The sequence below is a fragment of the Eschrichtius robustus genome, chromosome 15 (genome assembly GCF_028021215.1).
Source record: "Eschrichtius robustus isolate mEscRob2 chromosome 15, mEscRob2.pri, whole genome shotgun sequence".
NCBI lineage: Eukaryota > Metazoa > Chordata > Mammalia > Artiodactyla > Eschrichtiidae > Eschrichtius > Eschrichtius robustus.
The window spans coordinates 20,607,210-20,632,007 of NC_090838.1; the positions used below are offsets into that span (position 1 = coordinate 20,607,210).

The 24,798-nt window shown below is 42.2% G+C and overlaps 1 protein-coding gene across 1 annotated transcript in view; it reads right to left on the bottom strand.

The window, feature by feature from the left end:
* Window positions 1–294: 294 nt before the first annotated feature.
* HADHA (hydroxyacyl-CoA dehydrogenase trifunctional multienzyme complex subunit alpha) overlaps window positions 295–24,798 on the bottom strand; it is a 46,703-nt gene continuing 22,199 nt past the window's right edge. Inside the window, exons 8-20 of the mRNA XM_068564578.1 lie at window positions 20,591–20,713; window positions 20,011–20,129; window positions 17,964–18,020; window positions 16,179–16,288; window positions 12,167–12,301; window positions 9,897–10,068; window positions 6,792–6,878; window positions 3,902–4,042; window positions 3,422–3,490; window positions 2,435–2,630; window positions 1,616–1,730; window positions 913–1,058; window positions 295–825 (exon numbers count right to left, since the gene is read on the bottom strand). Of these exons, the coding sequence (XP_068420679.1) occupies window positions 680–825; window positions 913–1,058; window positions 1,616–1,730; window positions 2,435–2,630; window positions 3,422–3,490; window positions 3,902–4,042; window positions 6,792–6,878; window positions 9,897–10,068; window positions 12,167–12,301; window positions 16,179–16,288; window positions 17,964–18,020; window positions 20,011–20,129; window positions 20,591–20,713 (1,616 nt within the window). The 3' untranslated portion in view covers window positions 295–679. The remainder of the gene's footprint in view (window positions 826–912; window positions 1,059–1,615; window positions 1,731–2,434; window positions 2,631–3,421; window positions 3,491–3,901; window positions 4,043–6,791; window positions 6,879–9,896; window positions 10,069–12,166; window positions 12,302–16,178; window positions 16,289–17,963; window positions 18,021–20,010; window positions 20,130–20,590; window positions 20,714–24,798) is intronic.

The following is a 24,798-nucleotide window of genomic DNA, read 5'->3' on the forward strand; positions in this document are numbered from 1 at the left end:
TGCAACGGAAAGGAGTCTTTTATATGCTGGCCCTCCACACCTCTCCCACTGTTCTGCTTAGCCAGGGCCTCTTCCCCACTGTAAGCAGAAGCCCAGCCAAAGCATTTAAATACAGTTGGTTTAAAAGGCTTTAGGCTCATAAAATCCCACTTTCCATCAACGCAGTTTCTCTCGTAAGGTGCTGCCCCAGTACATTCCTACCCCGAAGCACAGGGCTTTATTCCAGCTCACCCCTTGAAGGAAAGGGGGTTAAACCACAAGGGCAAAGACAGAAGAGAAAGCAGTAGGCAGGCAGAGAAGCTGATAGTGTTTGGTTTTTACTGTTAAGTATTTGGCTGGGTGCAGAACTGCCCTCACCACCGTTGGCCACCACTGGTCTCCTGGGAGGAACAGGCAGCAAGGATGGCTCCAGAGACGCTGCTACTCTGGGCCTCGGGGCTTACGAATTCGTGAGCACAGAGGGTTCCACCTTCCAACACGAAGTACAAACTACTTCACAGCCAGACTTCCCTGGGAGGGAGAGATGCCCACAGCTGAAGGCACTTTAATCAAGGCACACACCCAATGCCAGAATTTGTTTTCCTTCTGGTTACTCTGATAAACCTAGATGCCACTCTGTCGAGAACCAGCGCTGCCGCGGCTGGCGTTAGTGGGTGAGTGAGCAGGGTTCAGGGCCTGCTCACTGGTAGAACTTCTTGTTAGGGCTGCTGGCATGGTCCATAAGCAGCTGGCACGGGGTGAACTGTTTTCCATAGGCAGCCTCGTACTTCCGGAGCCGGTCCACTATCTTCTGAGCGCCATACAGATCCACAAAGCGGAAGGGCCCTAAAAGGAGAAATAGGACGTTGTTGAAGGAGAAGTGAAACGAGCTCCGGGATGAAGCGAGCTACCTTCCTGACTTGCAAGACCGACCTCCAAGACAGGGGGGGAAGCCAAGCCCGAAGACCGCACCGATGTCTCCCTCTGTAGGCGTGGCCAAGACCCCTTCCTGCAGGCACAGGACAGCCTCGTTCACAAATCTGGTCACCAGGCGGTACTGGATGTCTTCGTCCGAGGAGCTGCCAACAGGGAGAGACATTCAGGGAGGCGGAGGGTAAAAGGGGAGGACGCAGGCGCCCCAGTGCAGAACGGGAGTGAGGGCTGGTGCTGCCGGAGCTCCGGGCCAGCCCTAGTGAACCTCCCAACTCTAGAGAAGGTGCTGCCCTTGGAAAAAGACAGCAGAGGGCTACTTGCCCTAATTAGCCCAAAACCGGGCACTGAGAACAGGGTCTGGCAGCGTAGACGGTACCTCTTGACATCAGCAGCTGCTGATTACAAATGATAATAAACAGTGTGGAGGTGAGCAGGCCTAGGGAGAACCGTCTTTCTAGTTGCTCTCTGGGACCCTCAGAGGGAAGGCTTCCCAAGGGGTCTTCCCAAGGCTGGGCTGCAGTCCTTATCCTGAGGCCTGGTAGAGGACGAGGTGGAATGTGGAAGGGCAAAAGGTGTTAAGCATCAGGAATGTTCTCTCTGGTCACGTATGGTGATCATAACAAAAATGATGGTAGAGGGTCCAAGAAGCTTTGGGCTGGTGAGAAACACGCTTCTGCACCAATAGCCCCTCAAATGAACTTACACATCAGGCTGAGAAGGCATCTTCAGGCCTGCCAAAATACTGTCTATGTCAGAGTTCAAATTCTTATTCTTCACACCCTCCTGGTAGATGTAAAAGCCCTTCCCGGACTTGCGACCTAAAAGAAGCAAGAAAAGGGAACGTTAACAAATTCTCAGAGCCCGGGCCTGAGAGTTCTCTTCTCTGCTAGTCTGTTATAAAGCGCTAGCCTCTTTTCCGTATTGCTGAATTTGTAGATCTAGCCTACTCTAGAAATTGGTGTTTGTCAGAAGAGTTGGCAGCGAAGGAAAAAAGAGCTTGTGTTTCCTGGAGCTTGGAAATCTGTGTATCTGGGTAGGAAAGGCCAGGTGGGTGAGTCTTAATGTCCAGGTATGCAACACGAAGCCCTAGGATGCCCAGGTCCTAGTGTTGATTTTGTTGCTACTTTGCCGAGAGAGAAAACCACCTCTCTGGTGGGCCTCAATTACATCCTTTACTTAGAGGTTTACTTCCTCCACAAAGGTGGTCAGACAACATGGAAAGCCTGGATGCAATGCTCCCGCAGTATCACGGGTGTAGTAAGACGCCTTGGGCAGGATGAAATGCCTGTCAATCTTGCATAGCCTGGGCAACGGCAGAGCCTCAGGAGGCCAGAGTTCTGCCTTTTGTCCATAATCTACAGGCCCAGCCTAGAAAGAGGTGGTCATGAAACCATTTTTAACTTCCCTATGACAGTGGGCTCTATGTTTAGAAAACACTCTTCCACGCGGGCCTTCTGCAACTCTTTGGTCTCAGGAACTCTGTCACGAATGATGCTAGTTACGTTTCTTTGCGGCTACTCACCCAGGAAGCCCTTGGATATCATCTGCTTCAGCACTTCTAGGCTTCCACCTGCAAACCGCTCCCCAAACACTTTGCCTAGATTTTCTGCTACGTGTTTTGCTACATCCACGCCAACTTCATCCACCAGTGTAGCAGCGCCCACAGGAAAGCCAAAGCTTGTGGTCAGGGAATCCAGCTTCTTCGGGCCAACTCCTTCCTGGATGGGAAGTAAAGCCGGACCTCAGGGGAAGGCCGTCCCAGATTCCCCGAAGGGCTCCTTGTGCTGCCCTCACAAACAGCCTTGTGCAGCACCCACTTCTCTTCTGGGTGCCGCCTGGCCAGGCCCAGGACTGGGACTGTTTCACTCAGGGAAGCACAAAGAGGCTTGGGAGCCACAAGGGGAAAGTCTGAGCCTTTCCTAACCTACAGAATTTTAAGGAAGTCTAGAGATGAACAAATTATTCATTTCCTTTTTGTTTGCAATCCTGGATCTCAAGAATAACGAGATTCCACACCAGACAAGGCTAAGTTTCCCGATGCTGAGAGAAGAGACGTTGCCGAGGAGCAGTACTGTAGAGTCCTGTGATGCCCAGGTCTGGTAAGAGCCCAGCGAGGAGTGGCCACGCCCTTCCCGCCAGTGACCGACCTGTATGGCCACTGGAGGGGTCTGCGTGCAGCAGAAGCAGGTGTAGCACCAATCCGACCAAATGGGCCCTGTTCCGGATGGGGATGCAGAAACCGCGCACAGAGCATGTCGGAGGCCTTTGGCTCACTGGAGCAGGGAGGACGCTAAGGGAGCAGAGCTAAAATTCTGCCCATCTTAGTGCAGTGTCAGCCCATGACTTCCCAGGCCCAGTGTGGAAAGAGAGGGCACCAAAGGGCCTTCTTGGAGGAGAGCCAGGAGTCAGCGTATTAGAAGGAAGCCTGCTCCTCACCTTAACATTACCAGTTTGGAAAACGAGTTTAAAGAGTGGAAGATGCCTCAAACATTCTGAGATCGATACCAACCTGGAGAATTCTGATGACTTCAGACATCATGGGTGCGAGGCACCTGGTGGTATAGAAGCCAGGTCCGTCCTGCCAAGGGAGAGAATATGAGCTCATGGGCCCCTCAGCTGTGGGCACTTCCCAGGTCTGAAAGCGGTCTCTCTCCCCCGGAAGCCACTTCAAAACTCAAGGTGATTTATAATCTCCATCAGAATCCTTAATATTAAACTGCAGGGGAAGCCATAGCTAGGGGCAGCCTGGCTTGAATCCAGGAGCACAGCAGACAGTCTCACAGTCATCTGAAAGGTCTGGAATGGCTGGGAGAACCCGCCATGTCCCAGGCCCTGACTCAGCGGTCCACCACTGTCCATACCGTAGACCACCAAGGGGAAATCATATCAAAAGCTGGTATATTTAAACTGAAGAGTTAAAAACAAACCTGGAAATATAAGGTTTCATAGAACCTTTCTGAATCTGCTGCTCTGACACACAGCTCCTTACCTTAACCACAATGATGACCTTCCCCTGTTTGAGACCAACTTCTACAGCAGAAGCAGTTGTGTCCTTAGAAGTTTTTGGAGTTGTGATAATCTCCAGCAGCTGCATCTTGTCCACAGGAGAGAAGTAGTGCATGCCAATCACCTGGCAAGGGGGGACAAAACATCGACAGATTTAAGAACTCTGAGAGGGGAAACTAATAGCATTCTTTTTTTTGCTAGGAAAGCACTGCAGAGAAAGGCGGTTGTAATACAGGAATACTGCTTGGTACCGTCAAGTGGTTTGGTTCCATAGTTCTTTGATTAAAAGTCCAGTATGTTCAGGAGAGAGCTAACTGGAATTCTCTTCCATCTGCTTCTAGGGCTTTTCACTAAGGGCAATGGATCCTACCAACAGTTAATGCCAAAATCGCAGCTAAAGGCCAAATTAGATTTACTGGGGAAGAATGAATGAGGGTTCCATTTATATTAATGATGTTGATGGTTTGGGTGAGAGGGTCCACTTTTTATGGGGTGTGGGGGGAGACAGGCAGAAGAATTACTTACTATGCTGGACTGTCAGAGATATATTTGGATTTTACATCAATGCGTCTCACCACCAGGATACTGTCGGCCCTTCATATCCACAGATTTCGCATACACAGGTTCAACCAACCGCAGATCCAACTGGTTGAATCAGATTCAACTGGTCTGACTCCTTGGATCTGAAACCTGAGGATACAGAGGGCTGCCCGTATTCACTGTACCACACTATTTTATATAGGGGACTTGAGCTTCTGTGGATTTTGGTATCTCCTGGTGGTCCTGGAACTAATCCCCCACGGATACCCAGGGACGACCGTACTGGGTTTAAATAACATTTCTCAACACTCAAATTCCCTCAAGGCTCATTAAACCAGTGACTCTCAAAGTCAAGTACCCAGACCAGCCGCACTAGCATCACCTGGGAATGTCAGAACTGCAAATTCTCAGGGCCTCCCCAGACCTACTGAATGAGGAACTCCAGGGGCAGGGCCCAGATCTGTGTTTAAGAAGCCCTCCAGGTGATTCTGATACATGCTAAAGTTTGAGAACAGCCTCATTAAGCTAACAATTAGATAGTCTTCACAACTGAACTGTGAAAGAAGTCTATCCATTAATTTATAGTTTTGCCTCCACTCCCCATTTTAGCTATAAGGTATTAACTAATATCTGCCACTGACTGACTGCTTACTATCCACTATTCATTAACACATTTATCATTTATCCTTTACATTTAATCCACTACAACTCTGTGAACTAGTCAGTGTAATGACCTAGATGAGGAAGAAAGACATCAGGAGGTTAAAATTAGTAGCTCAGGGTCAGTCAGTAAATGGCAGAGTGGGATGCCGTCAAGGTCGGCCTGTCTCCACAGCCTGCCCACTTCCCGTCGTGTAACACACAGGTCACTTGCATGTTACATCAACTTATCAATCCAAAAGTTGCTTCTAACCTCTGAATTATCCTTCTACTTATGTCTAAAATACTTAAAAAGACAGGACCTGATTCAGACTGTACTCCTGAGCAAAAGGAATTAGCCTTTACCATGTATAATTTATATACAATAAAACGCACAGATCTTAAAGTGTTCAGTTTGATGAGTTCTGACAACTGTGTATCTACCCACGTAATCACTACCCCAAGCAAAACCTATCGACATCGTTCAAAAAAGCTGTGCCAAAAGGTGGCCAGCTGTGTCCTGGACTGCTGGGACTTTCTCAGTTGTAGCACTGGAGGGCCTGTGTCCTGGGCAAACCGAGAGGGTTGGTCGCCCTACTTGTGCCCCTGTGGCCTTACTCTTACGTGAATGACCTAGGCAAGCAGGTGCTAAAAGCTGCTCAAGGTCCCTGGGCGCGAGGACTGCTAAGCGTGATGCTTGTGCTGCTCCACGGGGGAGAGGAGAGGGTAGCATCCAAGGCACAGCAACAGGGTCTCCTCCGCTGCCCTCCAGCGCTGAGGAGCTGCTGTGAGTGATTACGACGTGGCCAGACTGTCTACCTGCCGTTACTCCGCGTTTGTGTCTTCCCTCAGCTGCCACTTCTCCCCATGACCTCCCCCTGCCATCACTGAACCTGCCTCTATCAGGCCCACACCACTTCAGACCTGCTGCGTGCTAGGGAACAAGATGACCTTCAGTTAGCAAGCTATTAGAATGGGAATAAAAAGACTTTCGTGTTTTTAGTACATGGACTTTGTATTAACACTTTCAGCTGCTTAAAGGCCTTTTATATTTCCTGCCTACTTTTGGCTGGTTCTGCTTCGCTGAGGCTAACCGGTATCCTCCAGAGAGGCGAACTGTTTTATTTCTCCTTGAATGATTTCACTTGATTTCCCTGGTAGAGAGCAGAAGTCCAAAGATAGATTTCTAGGCATCATTCCAGATACTCACTGTAAGCGCTTCTACATCCACCCCTCTCATGTCCTAGGTAGAAGCTCTAAGCAAACCGGGGTGGACACATCCCACCACAGCCCCTGATCTTCCATTCCTGGATCTGGAGTTGGAACCAAACCCATCCCAGACAGTCACCAGAGTCTGCTCTGTAGCTCAAGTGTTATTTTGGAACATCTCTTCTTACTTTAGGGTCTATCTTTCAATACCCAATGTAATAAACGTAGGTTTTATAGTCTGAACCTGAATAATAATACCCATTAGGGATGCAAATCACCTATAAAGGTATATTTTAGTTGTAGTTCACTTGTTCCTGCATCTCACACTGGTCATGGTACTAGCTTTTTTGTGCCCAGTTTCTGGGACTACATCATCACCCTCATCCACTTCATAATCCATACCAGTCCCTTCTCAGATTCTAAGCCTTCATCAATGAGCCTGAAGCAGTAAAACATTTCAGGGTTTTCCTCTGTTCAGAATTTACCTTCTCAGGTCTTTTACTGACAGCAGCAATTTCGTTGATTGGGAGAGCAGATGTGTTGCTGGCAAAGACACAGTGATCTGGAATCACCTGCAGGAGAAAAGCATTTAAGAGTGTGTCATGTAGGCCTGGGAGATGACTGGAGTCCAAAGCAAAGCCAATGAGTGACACTTGGGCCCCGCCCACCCTTCACCTTTGAGAGAACAAACCATAATGTGCATGCCTATTTCATGTTACACATGTGTTACTAAGAAATGGTACACCACTATAATTATATCTACAGTGCATGAATACTATTAACTATTAGCTTTATCAACCTGCAGAATAGCGTCTAATGGAGATTCTCTCAGCATTCTGCCCACAATCTCAGCTTATTCATATTTTTATTCAGATGCTTGGATGAAAAACATGGAAGGCACATCTGTCAAATTTGTGCAAATCTGGGCAGGCAGAATCCTAACATCAGAGATGAGAATCAAGATTCAAGATACATTCAACACGCTGAAAAACTGAGTGCAAAATAAGATGAATTATAATGAGGATAAAGGTAAAGTACTGCATTAAGATTTTATGAAAGAGAAGAAAGAGAAAAAAATAACTGAGTAGGCACCTAATGGGCAAGACCTGGCTTGGCAGTAAACTTGTGTTAAAGAGCCCATGATTTTATTTAATCAAAAGTATAATGTGAGTCAAAAGTAGAGCCTGATGATCAGAAAGCTAACATAGTCTCAAGCTGCATTATTAATGGTATGGTGTCTAATGTTGGTGGTAAAATTCTCTATGAAGAGCAAACCAATGTCTCCAAAGATGGCTGGCAACAATCCTTCCCCTCCTTGTACTTGTGTGTCTCTCCTCCCATCCAGAGGCACAGTCTCTTTCCCCTCCTCTTAAATCTGGGCTGGCCTATGACTTGCTTTTACCAATGGAAAGTAGCAGAAGTGACTCTGCCAGTTCCAGGCCTTGCCTTATGAAGTCCACTGGCTTCTGCCTTGCTCTCTTAAGCCAGCAGCCATGCTGCAGAGAAGCTCTCGCTTGACCACTAAGCGAGGACAGGCCACAGGGAGAGGGAGGCGCCCCAACCAAGCTTTCAGCTGAATGCGGTCCCACGAGTGCCCCCACTGGGAAGCCACGTGGAATTAAGGGCCAGCCGCCTCGCAGAGCCCTGCCCTAACTGCAAAACTGTGAAAAGGACATTGTTTTTGCGGTGGTTTGTCACACGCCAAGAGAACACTGAGACATGGTGAAGACTGCAAAGGAGACAAGCAAGACAGTGAGTGGTCTGGAGACAAGGATTATGAAGATATCAAAGGAGTGAGTTTCTTTAGTTCTGTGGAGAGGAAGAGAAGTGAAGTTTTAAATCCCCGAGGAATACCACATGTAGATTCAGCTTTACCATCTTCCTGTAAAGAAAGGAGAGGCCAGGTAAGAGGATGGACTTGATGACCTCCTAAAGGTCTTTCACTTGAAATTCTTTGATTTTCCAAATACAGATCTGTTCTGGACCTTGCTCTTTTCCACCCTTTCTGAAAAACTTTTTTGAGTATCACCTACCTTAAGGTGATTTCACTAGCTTCTCTAAAGAGGTAAAGGCCTGTGACATGTTACATAAATAACTACAACATACGTAACACTTTGGATTTTACCTTTAGCAATAATCTTCTTATTCTTTTCTTACTATCTGCTAAAAATTCATGATTCCCCGAATATCCTCCCTTTCCCCAGTCCATGGACTTCACGGACATATAAAACCCCTTTTCTTTTCTTTCTTTCCCTTCTCTTCTCCCTTAACCTTTATGTTTCAGTGGGAACTACTGTATTGATTTGTTCATAGTCTGCACTTCTCTTGATCTGATCCCTCTTCTTTCTCTTTCTTTTCCTTGATCACTGGCTTCCCAACTGCTAAAACTAACAAACTTTTCTACACTCAGATACTCCCAAATCCTGATTTTCCAAAAGCAAATACCATCACCCAGTCAGGTGACAAATGCTCTTTTAGTGGTAAACGGCTCTGTCTGTTTTTGCCGCCCCTCAGTCTACCTTCCATTGGCCCAGCAGGGCCCCCAAAGCCCTGGGAACGTTGCGTCCATTTCTCTGCTGCAGTGCCACCTTGCACAGAGAGAACACACACCCACCCAGCTCTGCTGAATTCACTCCCTCAGCTGAATCTACATTACACTCTGTCTAAAGAAAAGATTTTGGAATGTGTGTTTCACAAGTGGAATCCATCCCAAACTGAGTTGCTTGTTGTTAGTTTCTAAACCCTCCTTAGGTTCAGTCTTTAGTAGAGCAGAGATTGTCCTCCCATGGAAGGGAGTCTTAGGAGTACAGCCCACTACTCAAGACACCCCAGAACGTTGCAAAGTCAGTGCCATTTTATTTACACCATTTACTAACCTACACTCTGTTTATTTAACTGTAGGCTAGTCGAGGCCCCGGTTCTACCTCCTGCCTGGATTACTGCCATCTCTTCTTTCCTTCTTTCCTCTTTCTTCATACCATCCAGTTCAAGTACTTGTTTTGTTCATATCATCCCATCTCAAGAGTTGACTATGCACAGCATTTGGGCTCAAGACCAGAGTAGCATTTCCACAAAATGAGCATCTGAATCCTGCCTGGAGAAACTGTTTCTCCCTATTTCCTCTGCTGCCTAGACCTGAATTAGTTTAGTTACAGCTTGCAGCCAACCAATAATGTCAAGACGTCTGGCTACAGTCCATGAGGTTATTTGTATGTTTGGGTGACTGAACTCCCATATAAGGCTAATGAACCCTGTGCTTAAGTTAATAAGCTACTCGTTTGCCTTTCCTTAGGACTTTGATTTGACCTTTATACACAGTGTGCATGGGTTCACATAAAAACTTACATTTGGGGGACACAGTTTTGAGGGGCGCAAGCCTGTTGTGTTCCCTTTTGCCTGGCAAAGCAATAAAGCTGTTCTTTTCTACTTCACCCCTCCAACAAACAAACAAACATACAAAACCCCTTACATCTGGGAATGAATGGCCCTATAAAAAGAACCACAAGTTTCCTATAGTTCCTTTAAAAAACCCTGTCTCTGTGTTCTCCACTCACAACACTAGGATTCAGTACAGCAGGCCCCTTACTTACTGCTTCTACTTCCTTGAGCACTTTGTGCTTAAGACTGAGGTCCTCAAAAACAGCTTCAATCACCATGTCAGCCTTTTCAAAACCCTGGTAATCGAGCTGCCCAGTCAAGTTGCTGAAAAAGGCGTCCCTTTCAAATGATGTTAGTGCTTTCTTCTTCACTTTATCATTCAGTCTAGGAAAAAAACACATTCCTAGTCAGAGGAGGAGAACAGGAAACTAACATTTACTGAGTGTCCATGGGCCAGATAGTGTGCTGTGTGTTTTTCACCAACTCAGTGAGGTAGCTCCCATTTTGAGGGCGCTGAGCTGCTCAAGGAGACTCAGAGGGACTTGTGGTCCAAGAGCGAGTTAAGGGAGGGTCCTAGGGTTCAAACAGGTTGACCCCCACATCCATATTCTTTCTACTAAAAGATGCCTCTACATGCCCAACCTGCATAAACGGTATCACTAACAAAACAGTTAAATTTGCCAAGAGGAGTAAACATGAACACTAAAATGGCAAACAAGAGAGCAGCTCTAGTAATTCTCTACCTACAATAGCTCTAGTAATTCTCTGCCTACAACAGCCAACACGGGTCCTAGACCACGAGTTTATACTTGCTTACATATCATTTTGTTATTCTGTAATTGTGATCTACCGGAGGAAAAAGACCAAGCATTATGTCGTATATTCTTAATCCATTTCCTGGTCAGTACCTAGTAGCACATCATATTGATTACATAAAATATTAACTCAAGGTTTCTTCTTCCCCATAAAGAGCTAAAAAGGATTCCTGCTACTCAGACACTTAACTGATTGTTTTTTATTGCCAAGGAAAATAGGCTCTCTTAGGTTTTAATCTGACTGCACTTTCAGAATAAATGACCTAGAGTTTTCCTCTGAATGAAGAATGAAGCTACACCCCATTCACTAGTTTCCTTAACCAAAAGAAAAATTAAAGCCACAAGGTAAGTTCAAAGAAGTAGTCAGTTTAAGTCTCCAAAGTATGGATTCAAATATCCTGGTTTCTGACAACCGTGTCAGCAGTCAGCAAGCAAGATTCTTGTGAGAGTTCAAAACATTATTAGTTGCTCTAATTCTAATGCCTAATGAAACTATTCCCAAGAGGACAAGAAATATGTATGTCCCAAGTCAGCAGTACACTGACGGGCACTCACCAGAGCCCGATGTTTCTAATGCAAAAAAGGAAACCCGGGACAGCTGGATCCAAAAGAGATCGAGGGGGAAAAGCTATTTTAGAGCAATTTCTCATTTTGGTGACTGTATGAAACTCTGGGAACGCTCGCGTGCTGGTCTCAGGGCAATGGTGTTATCGAGCACATGCCATTTTGGGGGGTCAGAATCTTTTACTACAATGCCTTGCTATCTTACGTTAAGATAGCTGCTATCTGCCAACATGATTAAAACTGCCAGGTCCTGCACAGTATTATGGTAGCAATATATGAGCAGAAAAGGGGTAAAAACACACTTAAGCTACATAATCCATTTAAGAAACGAAAAAACTAACTCAACTAAAAGTCACGTGCAAGACCATCAAAGCTCAGCCAGCCTTAGACAGTCTATTACATTGGAGCAGAGAAATGAGCTGAAACAAATTCCCAGTTTGGCCAAGTTGCTGCTCCATTTTCCCCTCTGCAAAACAGGCAGTATGTGTGTGGGGTGGGGGAGAGGAGGGAGGGACGGGCAGGAGGGAGAATAATATTCCCCGTTTATTAATTCAGAAGTAAGATGGAGACACAGTCCATAAGATCCAGATATTGTGGAGCCAAATCAGTTAACTGTTTCTCTATAGTTAACGCCAGTCGAGAAATATGAGGTTCATGAGTTCTGATCCCAGCCCTACCTTCAAGATGCAGTTACACGTTTCCTCATATCCTTATCTCAGTTCTCTCTATAGACACAGTCATGCTGTTTCAATATTCTATAACAATACAGCAATTAAAATTCACGAACGTGAGACTTTCTAGTCTGGTACCAAAGTATAAACTATATGGCATTTAAAAACGTCTAACAGATAAGGTTTTCTCTTCTGCACTCAAAGACTACAGACTCCAATGATGTTAATGATTTATAATAACATTGTCTGCAACAACAGCAAAAAAAAGAAAAAGAAAAAAGTGAAAGAAGGAATTAGCATGTCTAAAAAGCAAAGGAAATGAGACTTAACTATGGAGTATCCAATACAGATCATGTTCGGGAGAAAGGAAATTGTGACGGCAAAAACCAAAACACACGCTACTCTCCCAGCAGAGGCAGAGAGCAGGCTCACCCTTTGAACACTTGTTGCTGTCCTCGCCCCAGCGCGGCTAGCGTAGCATCCTTCAGTGTAGTCTGTAGGCCCTTATCCACGGAGACCTGGGCAATGCCGGCCCCCATTAGCCCTGCGCCAAGAATGGCGAGCTGCCTGAAAGGAAAGGATGAAACGACTTTTGGTATAAATCTTAATTAATTCAGTAAAAGTGGGAGATTGCCCAGGTCATCATCCAATAAACCAACTAAAGCAGGGACAACAATAAGGTATTTAAAATAATTTTTACCTATAAAAAGACATCTTTCATAAATGACTGATTTTCAAAGTTAAATGCAAAAATCCGTTAGGTCTAAAAGAACTGGTCTACCCAAGGAGACAGAATTATACTGATCTTCAATCACACCTGAGATCACTGAAAACAAAACAACATGGATTATGCTTAAATTAACGAGTATTTTTCTTCAAACAAAAGCCAACTTGCAGTGATAGGCCTAAAGACTAATCTCTCTTCTTCCAAATACTTACTTGCTAGTGATTTTGCCATTTTCCAGTCATCTTTCATTTCTCTTGAAATCTGTGCCTTTCTCACCTCTTACCTGGATTGGTTCTAAAGCCTCTTGGATGGTTTCTTTGCTTCCAGACCTTACCCCTCCCTCAAACACCTCCATCCATGCACACTACTGCCTTTTCCACCCCTGAATTCCTCTTGAACTTGTCAGGACCATTTGGCTTACCCCACAGTATTTTGGAACAGCTTCATGTACATCATTTTTGTCTCCTCAACTAAATTCTAAGCTTTTTGAGGGATAGAGATCATGTCTGATGACTCTTTTTAGTTTTCCATAGTTTTGGAACAATATGCCATTTCCCCATAAGTAACTAAAAAAAATTTTCAGAACAACTTCCTTCATAAAAGAAGCCCAAGTTTACAACACCGTAGACCTAAATTAGAGTTGTTTCATTCATAACAATTCTGATTATAATGTTCAAAAATCATATTCAAGACCTGAAAAGGCACCCTAACTTCAACTCCTGGGAGTATCTTTCAAATGCAGCTTTGTGATAATACACATTTTTATATGGTGAGTGTTAAGTAACTGGAGAACATGAGAAAATAGGGTAGAAAAACATAAAGAATAGGAGCTGAAAAAATTATTCATGTATTTACTGCATCAAAATTAAAAATTTGCTTGACAAATGACCCCACAAAAATTAAGACAACCATAGAAGAGGAAGAAATTTGTAACAGGTATAGCAGACAAAGGATTACTACTGGGGAAATATAAAGAACACACATATCAATTAAAAAAGACAACCCAATAAAATGGACAGGGGTTTATATAAAGCAATTCACAGAAAAAGAAAACAAATTGCCAATAAAATGCCCAACTTCCCTAATAATCTGGGAAATGCAAATTAAAACGAATGTATTCTCTCCCCATCAGATTGGCAAAAATTTTAAAAGTAACAGTGAGGATATAAAAAATTTTGTTCTTTCATGCATGCTTGATGGAAGTATATACTTTGCCCTATATAGGAGGTCAAATGTATTAAAACCAAAAACTGCATCTTCTACGACCCAGTAATTCTACTATCTACTCTAGAGAAATGCACTTATGCACAAGATGATATGCTGTGATGAACAGTCATACAATGTTTACGATAATGAAAAATTGGAAGTCATCAATCTTTCAGTAGAAGATGAAAAGGAACAAGCTAACTGGTATGTACCCCCAGTCTCCAAGTCGTACCACTGACTAAAAAGATTATAGGATTCATACTGAAGGATCCCTTTTATATTAAAACATTCAAACCATAAACACAAAACATTCATCTAGTATTCAAACTTCCTTATAATAGTTTTTTAAAAAAGGAGATTAAGAATGCATTCTTTGCATAAAAAACTAATTTATAAAAAGAGAAAATACATAAGGAATTCAAATTATTATCCGAGGCAAGGGAGAAGAGGCCTAGAGAGACAGAAGTGGAACTATCACTGACAACTGGGAAAGCAGGAAGGGGGATGCCCTTTCTTCAATGTTCTTTATTAAATTTTCGGTTCAACCTATTCTGCCTTGCGTACCTTATAATTTATTCTTCATTTCTAAGATGATGTTACCTTTTCTTCAATTTATTTCCCAAGTTAGGTCAACTCTTACATCATCCTGTTTTTCTGCCCATTTAATTCTGAGTCTTTGAACTTTTGATTCAAAGTGATTCTTTTCTTATCTGTAAATATTTATTTAAGGATATATAATTCAAGTTTGGAAGCATTCTACTATAGTGTTCTTTTGCATTGTGGTTGTTTTGGGGGGAGAATTTTTGTAAGCTTGAGTATTTTGATTCTCATTTTCTTATTTCTTCTTACATGAGTTTCACATGCATGCTGCCTGTCTTTTCTGTGTACTGGTACACAATAACAGCTTCTCCAGGTGGTATTACATGCTATTTGCATATAACAGTAAGAGTTACATGCAGACCAGAGTAGGAGTCAGGAGTGGCTAATTAGCTTAAGAGTAAACATTTTATAATTTTAAAATTTTTAAATTAATTAATTAATTAATTTATGGCTGCGTTGGGTCTTCGTTGCTGCACACGGGCTTTCTCTAGTTGCGGCGAGCAGGGGCTACTCTTCGTTGCGGTGCACAGGCTTCTCATTGCGGTGACTTCTTCTGTTGTGGAGGACGGGCTTTAGGCACGCGGGCTTCAGTAGTTGTGGCTCGTGGGCTCAGCAGTTGTGGCTCGCAGGCTCTAGAGTGCAGGCTCAGTAGTTGTGGTGCACGGGCTTAGTTGCTCCGCGGCATGTGGAATCTTCCCGGACCAGGGCTCGAACCTGTGTAACCTGCGCTGGCAGGCGGACTCTCAACCGCTGTGCCACCAGGGAAGTCCAATTTAAAATTTAAGAGTAATTTTTGCAGGATGTGTGAAGAGATGCAGATTTAAGTGGCCATATCATCATTCCACTGCAGCATGGAAGTAATTTATCTCACCCACTGAATGCGAGGTATTGTCAACATTAGGTGGTACACAGACAACCCAACTGATACCGATCACCACGTGTGCTGGAGAAGCAGTTACGGTTGTATTTCATATTCTAATTTGGAAATGAGCCCCCTTGGCAAGAGTCTTGTCTGTCTCACCCGGGCTTCTTATTGATTTCCTCTTCTGCTTTGGATTGCAATCTCATTAAAGGTGAGCGGTTGGAGAAGGTAGTAACATTAGCTGCTTTCACAAATCCCTCTCTGTAATTCAGGTAGACAGTGTTCCTCAACCTCAGCACTACTGACATTTTGGACTGGATACTTCTTTGTTGTGGGGCTGTCCTGTGCGCTGTAGGATGTTTAGCAGCATTCCTGGCCTCTGGCCACCAGATGCCAGTACCATCCCTCCCTCCCCAGCTGTGACAACCAAAAATGTTTCCAGAGATTGGCAAGTGTCCCCTGGTGGCAACGTTGCCCAGGTTAAGAACCACTGAGCAAGGGGGTGAGCTTAGGGGCATTACTAAACTTAAGATGCTGAAGAGCTATTTAGGCGGCATAACACTGAAAGGCTCGCTGAAGAGAATAGATATGAAACAGGTAAGTAGACTCTCAAACGCTTAGGCTGTAAGCTAAACGAAGGACAAGACTTTAATGACTAGAATGAGGCTTTACTTTTTTTAATGAGGGAGAAGTGTGAGTTCCCAGAGATGGTATCTCAAGTCACAGGGAGAGACAAGGTCATTAAACAGCACATAGTGTGTGTATTTGGTTTAGGAAGGGGAAACCTAAACCATATTTCTAGGGGACATCAATAGTGAGACAAGAATGCCTCTACAGGAGACATTAGAGAGCTCAGGAGAAAACTCAGCACAGGCAGAACTCTGAAAGCCAAAAAATCCTTCGTAGGAATAGGGATCTAAAGTGCTCAGGACAGAAGAGGTTTAGGGCAAGACTGAAGGCATAAATCTAGCTCCATGGATCTTCAGAGACATCGACAAGCATAGCATGTGCTGAAACCCACAGGGGCTTCCTACACAGAGCTGACTTACTTGACCTCCTTCCGCGGAGCTCCAAATTTATTCTTCTTGCATAGGGTCTGACCACGGTAAAGTCCCATCAAGGCTTTTGATTCTTTGGTCATTGCAAGCTCTCCAAATTTCTGGAAAAAGGGAAGAAGAAAAGGTAGAACTTCTCAGTCTTGGAGACGTGGATTCTTTCGGGTCAGTTTCTCTGCAGAGCAGAGGTAACACATGCAAAGCCTCAGGTCCTGAGCTGCTGAAGTTGGTCTCCTGCTGAGCGTCTTTCTTTCACTCTCCTCATCTGTACCACTTCCAACTACTGCTTTGAAAGGTTCTGGATATAACTGAGCTCTCAGATTCTCTACACCAGAAGTTGTGGTAACTTTTTTCATGGAATTAGAGTGTCAGAGCCAAAATGGACCAATCATCTCAACCACTGCTCTCATTTTAAAGACTGGGAAGAGGAGGCTCAGAATCTGACCCTGCTCAAAGCCACACTGCCTCAAAGGGGCAGAAACAGAACTTGAACCCAGGCAGTATGACTCCCAACTCCAGTTCTCCTTCCAGGGTAGCAGGCTGCCCCATGTGATATCTACCACTTTAAAAGGACCTTAACACTTACAGAGAACAAGTCTCAACTTCGTGGGAAAGAGCATGAGATTTAGAGTCTGTATTTGAAAGAACTGAGTTTAAAGCCTGGCCCTGCCATTTCCCAGTTGTGAAGCTTTCTTCATCCTTAAAATGGGAAAAACAATACCTATTTTACAGTATTGTTGTGGGAAGTAAATGAAAACACTAGTAAAATGACTGGGCCTCAATGTTAGCTATCACCATCATCAATATTACTAGAATTTACTGGTACGATTACATGGTTGCAAACAGCACTTAAAAGAAGGAATCCCTCTAATAATGTTGCCTTCATGTCTGAATAGAACCTGAAACAATGTTCTACTAATCTTGGCAAAGTAGGTTCTATTCAATAAACCAGTGATTTTTAAACCGTGGGTAGAAATCTATCAGTGGTCATGAATTTAGCAGGTTGTGATAAGTAGAATAGATAGAAAATACTGAGTACAGTGTACAGGCTAATTATTTTGGGAAATATGCTTCTATCTTTCTGTATATATGTATATGTGTACCTGGTGATAATGTAAAAGAATTAATCAGAGTGCACTGCAGTAAGCAACCCAGTATAAGAAATGTTTTCTCTGGAACTTGTCCTGAGCTCTTCAGATATCTTTTATTCTATTATTGAAGAGCAATCATCCTTCAATGATTGCTTAAAACTTCAAAACAACCCAAACAACTAAAATCTACAATACCACCAACTTGTTAGGAAGTGGAAGGGGTGAGGTTGGTTCGTGTGTTGCTCTGTTTTCTTGTCTTAGTGGGTGCAAAACATTTCCCTTCATTTCCTAATTCACCAAAGGGAGGCTCGGCTTCACAGGTTTATCTCCAGGCTCTAACAAGTAAGAACCATATTTTTGTATCAATGTACTCACTTTATCACAACAAAACCAGCCTAACTACCGAACAAAAAGTCCAAATGATTCCTTTTGAAAGGATTCTAACTCTGCCCCTGCTTTTCCTAGTTATACCCTCATTATTGAGAGCAAGTTCAAGCATCTGGGGACTACTAAGGTTTTCTTAGCACCTACTTGCTCACTGAGATTAATCGTAAGAAATGACAACCACTGGAAGAAAACATTTTTTTACTAGGCTTTGAATACTTTACCTTTTTTCAGTTTTACACAGCATTGTGGATCTCGCTTTTTCTGTCTCTAATAATAAAACACTGAAAGGAAATAACTTTACCTGAGATTCAGAGAGATAGCCAGCATCACTCCCTTGCTCAATCCCAGTCTTCACTACCTAAAAAACATATAAAGTACTTGTTCCTTGTTGGAATGGGTTGGCAAGATATACAGTAATGCTGAAAAAAATTGCTAGTGTTGTTAGTCTTCAAAGAGTAAGTCAAAAGTCTAGACTGGAGTGAGAAAGAGAAGAGGATTGAGTGCCTTACTGCTTAAGACTGACTTAATTCTCCATCTCTGAGGCTACTGCTCAACCTAGCATAAAATGGAAGGAAATAAAACAGAAGGAAAGAGAATTAAGAAGTCAGAATAGGAAAAGAACACAGAGGTGCCACAGCTCAAACTCCACCTCCTTATCCTTTGAATCCTGTTATTTTGTTAGAGAAAGAGTTGTCATCACCCCTTTCTGAGTCCAATAATAGGTTTACCTTTTCCTCTTAACTCCCTTCCCTCCTGCTTGAATTATTCTTCCAGCTCCTCTTCTGTTCTCCAAATGTGGGCAGGTCCCCAAAGTTCCACTTGCAGCCCATTTCCCCCTCTATTTATTCTTCCTCAGGAACATCATTTAGTTTATCACATTAATCATGAACTCCATGAAATTCAATTTAACATTTGGGGTAAGTACTAACCTAAGTACAATAGCAAGTATAAAAGAAATAACCCTGTATTCAATCACCATAATTTAATGGTGATTAAAAACAAACAAACAAAAAACAAACAAAAAAACAAATAAATCAATCTATATCCTTAACTGACTTCTCTGTCTAAACTACTGTTGCTTGAATTTCCTGAATACCTAATCTCAACACTTCTAAACCTTAACTCCTAACGCTCTTTGGCAAGTCTCTTACTACCTTCGTACTTTTGCTTTTACTATTCTATTTCGGGGTCTTATTCAAACTTCAAGTCTGAATTACCAGAATAGTTTCCTAGTTCATTGCTCTACTTTGTCTCTCTTTCTAATCCATTTTTACTCACTGCCATGAAAATGGTTCTCTATGATCTATATAGGACAAAGATCAAATTTCTTAATTAATTACTGTCTACCTTTTAAAATCTACCTTCAGTCTGCCTTTCTGAAGACATTGCATTATCCTCCTACAAAAACTGATCTGATTTGATGTTCCCTGAAGAGTCTCATGCTTTCCAGCTTCTGTAACTTTGCTCAAAATGCCCATCCTACCTGGCACTGCTTTCTCATCATGTATTCTCTAACAATTTCAGGGATCGTTCCCTCCTCAGTGAATTTAGCAATCTTCCTCTGTACCCCAGTTAGCTGGCGTTAACCCTATGCAGTTGCATACCGCCCGCATCCTGCCATCTGCCTTACCACATATATGGGTTTAATCTCCCCAACCCAGACTGTGTGAGGTGAACGGAAGTAGGGGACCACGTTTCATGTTTTATATACTTTGGCGTCTTCGGCTCAAAATCTACTTGTTGACTAATTCATTCTCCAATTCTGAAATCTTTGATTATTGATCTTGTCTTCAATTATTGCTCCTTTGATCTTGGACTTTCCAGATTGAAGATTTTATAAATTTTAAAGTCTACCTTTAGACAGATGTTTCTCCAACTCTGTGATCATTTTAATTATCCTCCTTGATCTTTTCCAGAACTTCTCTATATCATTACATCTTTTTCATAATTATGGCAATGGAAAATCAATGAGACATTTTAGGTAATGACAATGGTTTTGACTAAGGACAGAATACAGCCATTAATTTTGTTTCAACTACCTCTTAATTAATGTCCAATATTTTACTGGCTTTGTTATACTGATATGACATAGGTTCCTTTCCTGGTTTATAACTGGTAATTTTAAGCTCATCAACTAAAAAGTATGCCTGGCACTAATTTTCCCTAAATATCCATTTATATAAATCCTCATAGCTTGCTATGCTCTTGTGTTAGTTTTGGTAAGTACTTTGATAGCAGCATGAAGAACTTTAGTACTGGCAAACATGGTGCTGAATGGCAATAAAGAGTACTGCTCTAGACAAAGGGAAGAAGCATGAGAAATGTGGGAGTATGGGGTAAAGACTCACATCAATTATTTTCAGAGGTGCAGGATAAAGGCCCTTGGTCTGCTTTCGTACTTTTTCTTCCACCTTTTTGTAAATCTGTTGCCTGACAAATGGAATACTCATGGCATACGATGTCAATTCTGTAAGGTAAAATGCTTTTAGATCCTTACTGGAAAGAGCCCAGCCTCCCTTGTTAGTTTGTTCTGTAAACTCCATAAAAATGCAGTGATTCTAGCTATCTGAAAGAACTGCTCTTTACTCTGATATAAACAATCTAAATTTCAACCTAAGCACTTCTTTAAACATTAGTTGATAAATATTAAAGCTTGGTGTTGAGTACATGGGTGTTTATTACACTGTTACATTATTCTATTTTGGTATTATTTAGAATTTTCCAAAATAAAAAGTTTTAAAAAAATGTCTTTAACCAGTGTAAGGTCCAGGACTTGAGCCTAGAGCAGAGTTATTGCATCCTTTAAGGTTGACTTTACACTTAAGAGTAAATAATGCACTTACCTCTTCCTCATTTCGGATTTATAGAAAATAAAATTAAATTCACTGGAAAGAAGCTTTGCCTTAGTTCTTTAATAATGACACTCACTTTCTACCAATCCCTTGTCTCTCTTTGGAGAGATCTTTTTATCAGCTAGTCCTTTAGCAAAAGTAATTGCAACTTCTTCTAGGTATTCAATTGTCCGTTCTTCTGGAGGTTTTATTCCTGGTCCTGTAAAGATGAACACAACAGACTGGAATGTAAATCAGGCTTGGGTCAGTCCCAGGTAGACAAAACCCAGGCAGGCCAAAGCCAAAGGCTCCAGCACCCACTTTCAGCGCAGCTTTCTAAGTCTGACTAGAGACTGGTAGGTGGCAATGTCATGAACTATGGACTCAAAAAGAGAAGTCACATTGAGCGAAGGTGCAACAACCTCCTCCTGGTAGAAAACAAGTCTTAAGCCCTATTTAAGTCTGGCCTCCACTTCTGAGTAGGATGTATTATGTCTCATGAGGCCTGTTTTCTTGCTGCAAAACTGGAAAACAAAAAATCAATTGCAAAATCACATTTGTAAAGACACTGGAGAGCTGTGGAAGCAACAAAGGTTATATGAACAGAATTCCAGAGAGGGAAGAGCCTGTCCAATGTGAACTGATGATTGCTGGACATTGTCTTTCCTGGGGGTGCATGATGCTTTTGGGCGTGGGCTGAAGATTGGACTTGGCTCAAGCAGAAGGATGCTACTGAGGGAAAGTGAAATGATCAGAGTTTTTGGTGGTCACACAACAAGTCAGTACTAGAAGAAACCAAACGCAAAGCTAGTTTTCCCCCATGGAACATTTGTGAAGTTCTAAGGTGGTGCAAGAGGCTGGAAGCTAGAGTGAAATCTCTTACAGTGTCATAATGTTTAGCACATGCAGTACTTGTATAGAAAGAGGGACATGCCAAAAACATGCACCTGATTTTTCGCTTGAGGCAGAGCCTGATACCAAACTTGCTGGAGGCAGGAGACAAAGACTCAAAAAAGCCAAAGGCTGTTTTCACACAGCTATGAAAACAGACACCTACCAGGCTCTCAATCAAAAGCTTGTAAGAGCCACAATGGAGCGAGAGGTGGCTGAGGTTGAAAAGCTGATCTTGTGCCGTCTTATGGTGTGTAGGGAACAAAATCCCAGTAGAGGGAGAAGCCTGCAACAATATGCAACCATTCTCCCCCTTAAGACATTTGCCCTACTTTCAGCCTCCATGGAGGAGGAAGAAAATGAACTAAGCCCGAAACTTCTGAATGACAAAAGTGCACAGGGTCCGCAAAAGTCATAATGTAATGCTGGAATTATGGAAGAATACTGGAGAGCAGTTGCTACACAAAAGGAGAGCTCCAGAGATCTACAGAGGGGCCCCTTGAAACTCAGGCGAAGTATCATTCTGCACATGCATGAGAGGAAACTACCTGAGGCCAGGGAAAGAACCAACATAAAGGCATGAAAAGAAGCAAGAAAAAACATGGCCTAAAGCTAGGAGACAAACTGACCGATAGAAACAGATGCAGAAATGAAAAGATAGGATAAGCAGACACAATGTTAGAAAGGTTACTGTAAATTCATGCCATATGTTAAAGAAGGCAGAGGAAAACAGAAACGTAATGAAGAGAAATTGAAGATGTAACAGTGACTCAAATATTACTTCTAAATATGAGAAAAAAACAATACCTGAAACAAAAAATATAGGCAATTGGATTAATAGCAAATTATACTGTGAAGAAAAAAAGATCAGGAAACTTGAATACATGGCAAGAGAAATATAAACAGACTGAAAAAGAAAAACAGAGCTTCATTCTGGGACAATATCAAGTGATCTAAAATATGTGAGACTGAAGTCTCAGGAAAGGGGTAGGGGACTAAGGAGACAAAAGACTTGTACTCTGAAAACTATAAGACACTGATGAAAGAAATCAAAGATGACACAAACAGATGGGAAGATATACCATGTTCTTGGATAGGAAGAATCAGTACTGTCAAAATGACTATACTACCCAAGGCAATCTACAGATTCAATGCAATCCCTATCAAATTTTCACAGAACTACAACAAAAAATCTTACAATTTGTATGGAGACACAAAAGACCCCAAATAGCCAAAGCAATCTTGAGAAAGAAAAACAGAGCTGGAGGAATCAGGCTCCCTAACTTCAGACCATACTACAAAGCTATAATCATCAAAATAGTATGGTTCTGGCACAAAAACAGAAATATAGATCAATAGAACAGGATAGAAAGCCCAGAAATAAACCCACGCACCCATGGTCAATTAATGTACTACAAAGGATGCAAGACTATACAATGGTGGAAAGACAGTCTCTTCAACAAATGGTGCCGGGAAAACTGGACAGTTACATGTAAAAAAAATGAAATTAGAACACTCTTTAACACCATACACAAAAATAAACTCAAAATGGATAAAAGACCCAAATGTAAGACTGGATACTATAAAACTTAGAGTAAAACATAGGCAGAACACTCTTTTACATAAATCACAGTAATATCTTTTCCGATCCATCTCCTAGACTAATGGAAATAAAAACAAAAATAAACAGATGGGACCTAATCAAACTCAAAAACTTTTGCACAGCAAAAGAAACCATAAACAAAACGAAAAAACCCACAGAATGGGAGAAAATATTTGCAAATGATGTGACCAACAAGGGATTAATCTCCAAAATTTACTAACAGCTCATGCGGCTCAATATCAAAAAACCAAACAACCCAATCAAAAAATGGGCAGAAGACCTAAATAGACATTCCTCCAAAGAAGACATACAGATGGCCAAGAGGCACATGAAAAGATGCTCAACATAGCTAATTATTAGAGAAATGCAAATCACGACTACAATGAAATATCATCTCACACCAAGCAGAATGGCCATCATCAAAAAATCTACAAACAATAAATGCTGGAGAGGGTGTGGAGAAAAGGGAACCCTCCTACACTGTTGGCGGGAACGTAAATTGGTACAGCCGCTATGGAGAACAGTATGGAGGTTCCTTAAAAAACTAAAAATAGAGTTACCATATGATCCAGCAATCCCATTCCTGGGCATATATCCAGAGAAAAACATGGTTCAAAAGATACATGCACCCCCAATGTTCACCACAGCACTGTTTATAATAGCCAAGACATGGAAGCAGCCTAAATGTCCATCGACAGATGAATGGATAAAGAAGATGTGGTACATATATACAATGGAATATTACTTAGCCATTAAAAAGAAGGAAATAATGTCATTTGCAACAACATGGGTGGACCTGGAGATTATCACACTAAATGAAGTAAATCAGGGAAAGACAAATATCATATGATATTGCTTGTATTCAGAATCTAAAAAAAAAAAATTTGATACAAATGAACTTATTTACAAAACAGAAACAGACTCACAGATATAGAGAATGAACTTATGGTTACCAGGGGGGATGGGAGGGTGGGAGGGATAGATGAGGAGTTTGGGATTGACATGTACACACTGCTATATTTAAAATAGATAACCAACAAGGACCTACTGTATAGCACATGGAACCTTGCTCAATATTCTGTAATAACCTAAATGGGAAAAGAATTTGAAAAAGAATAGATACATGTATGTGTATAACTGAATCACTTTGCTGTATACCTGAAACTAACACAACATTGTTAATCAACTATATTCCAATATAAAATAAAAATTAAAAAAAAATCACCCTGAACAACAACAACAACAAAGAAAAGAAAAGCAGTAGGGGAGATGGAAAAATATTTAAAGAAACAGCCAAAAAGTTTCCAATTTTGATGAAAACTCCAAGCCCACTATCTAAGAAGCTCAATGAATCCCATGCACAGCAAACATTTAAAACACACACACACACACCAAGGCACATCATAAATAAATTGCTAAAATCAGTAATAAAGGGAAAACCTGAGAGCAGTTTGGGGAGGATTGGGGTAGGAGTGGAGAAGACACATTATATATGGATGACCAAAGATAAAAAATGACAACAGACTTTTCCTCAGAAATTATGCAAGCGACAACACAATGTAGATATCTATAAAGTACCAAAAGGAAAACAATGGAAATCTGGGATTCTATACCTATCAAAAATACCTTTCGAAAATGAAGACTTTTTCAAACAAATCAAAAAGTGAGAGAATTAACTGCCAGCAGACCTACACTATAGAACATGTTAAAGGAAGTTCTTCAGGTTGGAGGAAAATCAAGCCAGATGGGAACTTGGATCTGTACAAAGAATAAAGAGCACCAAAAATGATAAATATATGAGTAAACAGAAA